Source organism: Miscanthus floridulus, chromosome 17 (assembly GCF_019320115.1).
Source record: "Miscanthus floridulus cultivar M001 chromosome 17, ASM1932011v1, whole genome shotgun sequence".
NCBI classification, from domain to species: Eukaryota; Viridiplantae; Streptophyta; class Magnoliopsida; order Poales; family Poaceae; genus Miscanthus; species Miscanthus floridulus.
Window position 1 is genome coordinate 10,894,935 of NC_089596.1, and position 7,319 is coordinate 10,902,253.

Here is a 7,319-nt window from a genome sequence, read left to right on the forward strand (position 1 = left end):
AAGCTACAGACGAGACGCCTTACCCACACCACTTGCAACGACTGATCAGATGAACCGGTGGTACCAACAAGGCACGAGCACGAGAGGGACAGGGGCTTACGCGGGCGCCTTGGCCGCCCATCCCGCAATCAGGTGCTCCTTGGACACACCGATCTTTGGACACGTCCGGTTCGTTTGATTTATAAGTTATTTTTTCAGTCAACGAATAATATTTTTTTCTCTCATAATAAATTAATAAATAATATTTTCAGCCATGACTTATCAGCCAACCATAACGGAAGGGGTGCTTTTCCACCACGCACGGGCCTGCTTAACAACAGCTTTCCCGTACCCTACGGACGGCGATGGCGCGTGCAGCGCGGCTCACCTCGCTGACTCGCGGGGCCCACGGTGGCGTCGTGTAATTTGTAATTTGTGCAGATCCGATTGATGAGCCTCACACGGGATTTGTAATTTTTTCCCAGGTAGGTAGGAAAAGACTGGGAGAGCTATCTCTACAAACATGCGCTCGATTGGCAACACCACGCTCTTCCAGCAGATGCGAGGGGCGGCCTTGCTTGCTTCGAGGGAATGGATCATGGATGGGAGGTGGATGAAAACAAATTGTTTAGCTTAGTACAATTCAAGTCAGCCTGGGCAAATGTAATAGCTGTTACTGGTGTGAGTTTTTCTTTGAGCTCGTTGTTGAGCTGTGGACTTGTTAAACTGGTTGACGCTGTAAACGTTCTGTCTTCATTGATGCTAAGGCTGGGGCAAGGCCCATTTCTTTCCTTCTTGTTCTGGTGTGAGGAATGATGATTAGCACGAAGACGATTAGGCAGTTTGGAATATGTTCTCAAGCACCACGGTTAACTCTCTTTTATTTGTTTTTTTTTTCGCGACCATGCTTAGAGCGAAAGCCCTATGAAAGCCAAAAATTTATTTGTTTTTTAACATAGATTTATGTAAGTACCACGAGAACATCGCCATCGCAGTAGCAGGAGAACATCGCCATCTGCAGAACATAATTTATATAAATATTTCACGAGGCGCAACGCGCGCCTCCAAGGCGCACAGCTCGGGTGCTAGCCTTGCTAAGCATGGCGCGCGGCCGCCTCCGTGGCGCTCGGCTACCGGCACTGCCAGGCGCGGCGCGCTACTACCCGCTCCAAGTCACGCGGCCGCGGTCTCTCCACCGCTCGTGCAGTCGATGCCTCCCTTCTGCGACGTGCAGCCACCGCCGTCGAGCCGCTACCTCTGGTGAACACCACACCGATGAGCCTGTTGAGCAGCAAGGAGATGTTGCGTTGAAAGGGCATGTCGCAAGAGTATGTTGTAATTGTTTCAGATGTTTCGGTGGTATATGTTACAAGTGTTTTCATATGAATGTTGAAAAAATATATCGTGATGTTGCACATGTTGCAAGGCTTGTACACGTATGTTGCAATCGTCCGTTCCAAATGTTTCCTCTGTTTTTTTTCAGACGTATGCTGCAAGTGCACTTATTTGGATGTTGCATATGTATCACACATATGTTGCAAGAGTATGTTCGAAATGTTTCAGCTGTTTCAGTCTTGTGTTGCAATAAGCCAATAAGTGTTTCCACGTACACATGTTGCAAGTGTATGTTCTAAATGTTTCTCCTACTTTAGACTTATGTTGCATTCAAGTATTTCATGTTGTAAATGTTTCGTGTCTTATAGTATGTTCAGAGAGCCATGGGAGGGAAAGGAGCGGTGAGCGCGCGGCAGGACAAGACGAACGGGGGTGAGGTACACGTACGTGGCGGGACGAGACAGACAGGAAGGACTGCAACAATACGATAGACGTGCAGCACGGCCCGGGCGCCATCAATTCCTTTGGGTACCAAGGTTACCATTACAGTAGACGGGCATGTTTGTTTTGGATAGAGGCTTCCTAGGCATTCCCTGCCAGTCGAATCCATCCTGATCCAACGTGTTCAAAATGGATGATGCATGACCCCGGACGCATAGGAGTGCCCAGGTAGATAATTGAAGGTTCCATAAAAGACCAAGAGATGCCCATGGTCTCGAACCAAACCGGCAACGTTAGGTCCATAAAAAAAGCGCACACTCTGCATTATTATTCCAACCCAATCATGTATCCAAGCTACAGACAAGACGCCTTACCCCCACACCACTGACAACGACTGATCAGATGAACCAGGGATGTCCATCAGGTACCAACAAGGCACGATGGGTACGGGGGCTTACACGGGCACCCTCGGCCGCCCATCCCGCAATCAGGTGCTCCTTGGTTGGCTTAGTCTTGATGAAAGATTCGCAGCTGAACAGAGCCTGCGGCAAAGACAAACGCGATCTAGATTATTCGATCCTGAGCAGGTTATGGAGCTGACAGCGAGACAGTCACTTGAGCACTTGTGTACCTTGGTGTAGGCGTGGACGCTGGACAGGCTTTCCGGAACCTTCCAGCGCTTGAAATGCTCCAGCGCCACCACCAAGTGGAAGAGCTTCGGCGCCAGGCTAAGATCAACAGCTGATACATTCTTCCCGCTGATATAGGGGCGGCCCTGCAAACACCACAACATTGATAGTGATGTCAGGGAGGGGAAGGTCCAGTTCAGTCAGTCAGATGAGATTGTAAGACTAAGCAGGGCCCGCTCGGCATGGCGCCTTGTCGAACGAAATTTTTTGCAGTGTGTCATATCCAAACAGGTTAAGTGAGAAGTGTGTGTGAAGTGTCTATTCCCTTGCTGAAAGCAGCAGCCATATCAAAAAATTATTTATAACTTATTACATGAGCTTTGAGATGCTTCTCCAGTGCCTGCAGCTCATACAGAAGGGCCTTCTCTGAACCATCATTAGCATCCTTGCTCATCAAGAATTTGACAAAGGATGGGAAAATCTTTGATCCCCTGTCAGCACAACCGTATCGAATCATCAGGCCTAAGCAGTAAGACAGTTACTGAAGCTCAAAACTGAAAATGTACAGCAAAACAAGAACCCAGAGTTAACGCTTCAGAAGTAACCTAACAAAGAAGATGGCAATCTTGCAATTTACAAGTATTTCGCATGCTACAAATCAATTGCGTGACAGATTGTACAGCTGCTTCCCACTGAAACTTATGATCTGTATATACCCGAGAAATGCACTAGTTCCTTTTTCCTTTAGGAGGTATTACCTATGAAATTACAAGTACACAAGGAACCTTAACGATGAATGTTGGTTTTACTGAGCCCTAAAAAAAACTTTACAGGTCTAAATATATAGCAAGGATTTTCTGAAACAAACAACAGTTCAACTTAGGACCCATTTGGAACATGGAGATTTCACATTAAAATATTTTCAAGTCCCTGGGAATTCATACGTGATCTAGCTCCTTCCCCTAGTAAGATGGATATGAGCGAGACATCTTACACACATGCATATTCTGGAGGGGTGATCAGAGATGGAGTTGGGTACTTCTTCTCAATGACTTGGGTGATCACATCAGAATTAGCAATCCATTTGCCATCACCACCGTTATACACAGGCACCTTACCCTCTGGGCTGATCTTTAGAAACCTGAAAAAGTCTTTACAGTAGGTTAGATGCGAAGATCACAAACAGACAAAACCCGTCCAAATGGGCTAAATTACACTCTTGGCTCACTGAAATTTTCAGAAGATGCAAAATCTTCTTCCATCTTCAAATTTAGAAAGTCGTCATAAATTCAGATGGAAGGGTGCATAATTCCGAAAGTGCCAGCACAAATTGAGAAGGTTGTTTTGGTAATTTCAATATTTCATAATTAATGGCTTTTACAGAGAAAAACATCATGCCTTCTCCAATGCCCCTAAACTGGCTGTGATCCAAGTACATCAGAACTCAATCCATTCAAGAAGACATATGGAACACATCCAGACAAGATACTGAATGTTCACCGTTGAACAACGGTATGGGTTTATGTTCTTTGACAGCCTTTTAAGTCCCAAAAGAAAAATGCCCAAGTATAAGTCTGGTAGGCTCTTGTTCCTGAAAACTAGAGAAGAATTCAATGATGCGACAATGAGATCAATTCAGTAATCAGTACAATATATGAGTTGATTAGTATAGAATCCAAGATTAAGCAGTGTTTATTTCAATGCTAGTTCCAGGATACAATTCAGTTAAACCAATGAAATCTACCACATCTAACAAATCCACTAAATATAATCTAAATTCTCCAAAGCAAAACAAGCAGAAAGCACAAAGATTCTGTCTTCTAGTGTTCCCGCCTTCCTGGTCCCACTACCAGTCTATCAATGAAACTATGAAAACTACAGCAGAGAAATCTCTGCCCCACAACAACTTGAGTGTTGAAAATAAGACACGACCTCAGTAGCACTTTGTCAACTAGTTGTCAGACCCTGCAGGATACTGCTCTGGAAAATAAACAGGAAACGTAAACGAGACGGACCATCCAGGCTTGTTGCTGAGGTCAATGAGCTTCAACTGGTAAGGGACTTTCTTCTCCTCCAGAGTGAGCAGAACCCTCTGCGAGAAGGGACCTGGCAATTCCATTGAACCATCCAAACCAAACCAAGGTCAGCGAAACAACTAGGGTTTTAATTTGGGTCGGATCGGACGGGGAAATGTCGAAATGAGAGCGAGATGTGGTTTTAAAAGATGAGAGGAAGCAAGGGACGGGAGCACTCACAGTCACCAAGCTTGTCAGGAGCCCCGACAGCAGCCTTCACGCACACCTCCACGGCCGTAGAAATGGACAGTCGCGCCACTGACACTATCAAAGAGAGCATCAATGACAGCAGCAGAACTAGGAGCGCCGCTGTGGTGTTCTTGTGCCCTGCAGCCATTGGTGTATCTAGCCCAAGCTTCTCCCGTCAGTGCTTCTTGGATGATGTGTTGCGGCGCAAGCTGCGTGCATGGGCCCAGCTTTATATACAAAGTGAACCTGATAGGTTGCTGGCCGGTCACTATCTCTTCTATATCTATATTTGTATCTATATCTATTCTATATCTATTCTTCTTATCTCTATCTGTTCTTCTGCATCCCTATATGTATCTATCTATCTATATTCTTATATATCTCTATATCTACTATCCACTACTTAATAACATGTAATATAATAATATATTCTTCTATATCTCTATATATTCTATCTACTACTTAATATGTATCTATATCTATATTCTTTGACGGCCTTAAGTCCCACAACAACAACAACAACAACAACAAAGCCTTTAAGTCCCAAACAAGTTGGGGTAGGCTAGAGTTGAAACCCAACAGAAACAATCAAGGTTCAGGCACGTGAATAGCTGTCTTCCAAGCACTCCTATCTAAGGCTAAGTCTTTGGGTATATTCCATCCTTTCAAGTCTCCTTTTATTGCCTCTACCCAAGTCAACTTCGGTCTTCCTCTGCCTCTCTTCACGTTACTATCCTGACTTAGGATTCCACTACGCACCGGTGCATCTGGAGGTCTCCGTTGCACATGTCCAAACCATCTCAACCGGTGTTGGACAAGCTTTTCTTCAATTGGCGCTACCCCTAATCTCTCACGTATATCATCGTTCCGAACTCGATCCCTTCTTGTATGCCCGCAAATCCAACGCAACATACGCATTTCCGCGACACTTAGCTGTTGAATATGTCGTCTTTTCGTAGGCCAACATTCTGCACCATACAACATAGCAGGTCTAATCGCCGTCCTATAAAACTTGCCTTTTAGCTTCTGTGGTACCCTTTTGTCACATAGGACACCAGACGCTTGCCGCCACTTCATCCACCCTGCTTTGATTCTATGGCTAACATCTTCATCAATATCCCCGTCCCTCTGCAGCATTGATCCTAAATATCGAAAGGTATCCATCCTAGGCACTACTTGACCTTCCAAACTAACATCTTCCTCCTCCCGAGTAGTAGTGCCGAAGTCACATCTCATATACTCAGTTTTAGTTCTACTAAGTCTAAAACCTTTGGACTCCAAAGTCTCCCGCCATAACTCCAGTTTCTGATTCACTCCTGTCCGGCTTTCATCAACTAGCACTACATCGTCCGCGAAAAGCATACACCAAGGGATGTCCCCTTGTATGTCCCTTGTGACCTCATCCATCACTAAAGCAAACAAATAAGGGCTCAAAGCTGACCCTTGATGTAGTCCTATCCTAATCGGAAAGTCATCTGTGTCTCCATCACTTGTTCGAACTCTAGTCACAACATTGTTGTACATGTCCTTAATGAGCCCGACGTACTTCGTTGGGACTTTATGTTTGTCCAAAGCCCACCACATAACATTCCTTGGTATTTTATCATAAGCCTTCTCCAAGTCAATAAAAACCATGTGTAGGTCCTTCTTCTTCTCCCTATACCGCTCCATAACTTGTCTTATTAAGAAAATTGCCTCCATGGTTGACCTTCCGGGCATGAAACCAAATTGGTTCATAGAGACCCGCGTTATTGCTCTCAAGCGATGCTCGATAACTCTCTCCCATAGCTTCATAGTATGGCTTCATAGTACGGCCTTAAGTCCCAAAAGAAAAAAAAATGCACAAAAGTAATGCAAGAGTGCTCTAGTAGGCTACAGCTTATCCCTGAAAACTAGAGAACACCGATGACCCGATGAGACAATGATGAATTCAGTAGGATACATGAGTCTGAATTGTATATAATGCAAGACTAGGCAGTGTGGATTTCAATGCCAGTCCCAGGCTACAAGTCGGTCAGATCAAGGAAATCTACCACATCCAACGAATCCACTAAAATACTAAATATCATCTATATCTCCAAATCAAACAAGCAGACAGCAGAAAGGTTCTCTGTCTCATACGCTGTTGCCACTCCAATACCAGTCTACCACACTGAACCTCTGAAAAAATGAAGTCAAGACAGCAGAGAAATATCTGCCCCCAAAACAATTGGAGCAAAAAGAAAATAAGACACGATCTGAGTAGCACTTTGCCAATTAGTCAGACACTGCAGAATACTGTTCTCGAAAATAATAAACGAAAGAGGAAAAAGAGACAGACCATTCAGGCTTGTTGCTGAGGTAATGAGCTCCATCTGGTAAGCAGCCCTCTCGAGAAGGGGTCTACCATACCGAACCTCTGAAAACGAAGTCAAGACAGCAGAGAAATTTCTTCCCCAAAACAGTTGGATTGTAGAAAAAAAGGACATGAACAGAGTAGCACTTTGACAATCACTCGTCAGATATTGTTGAATACTGCACCAAACATTTTCATTAACATGTGCTTGCAAAAAAAATCCAGGTCAGAGATATGCCCATATATAGAAGATAACCTGATGCTCAGGCTATCACCAATGCTCAGGTCAGAGAACAGAAAATCATGAAAGCAAGGCACAACAGAATGCACAGCACA

The 7,319-nt window shown here is 44.6% G+C and overlaps 1 protein-coding gene across 1 annotated transcript; it reads right to left on the reverse strand.

The window, feature by feature from the left end:
• Nucleotides 1–2,076: 2,076 nt before the first annotated feature.
• On the reverse strand, nucleotides 2,077–4,890 carry LOC136517931 (probable glutathione S-transferase DHAR1, cytosolic). Its single transcript, XM_066511587.1, has 6 exons — nucleotides 4,640–4,890; nucleotides 4,400–4,490; nucleotides 3,379–3,525; nucleotides 2,758–2,875; nucleotides 2,387–2,530; nucleotides 2,077–2,297 (listed from the first exon to the last, which is right to left on the reverse strand). The coding sequence occupies exons 1-6, from the start codon at nucleotides 4,794–4,796 to the stop codon at nucleotides 2,154–2,156; spliced, it is 801 nt and encodes a 266-aa protein (XP_066367684.1). The 5' UTR covers nucleotides 4,797–4,890; the 3' UTR covers nucleotides 2,077–2,153.
• Nucleotides 4,891–7,319: the final 2,429 nt, after the last annotated feature.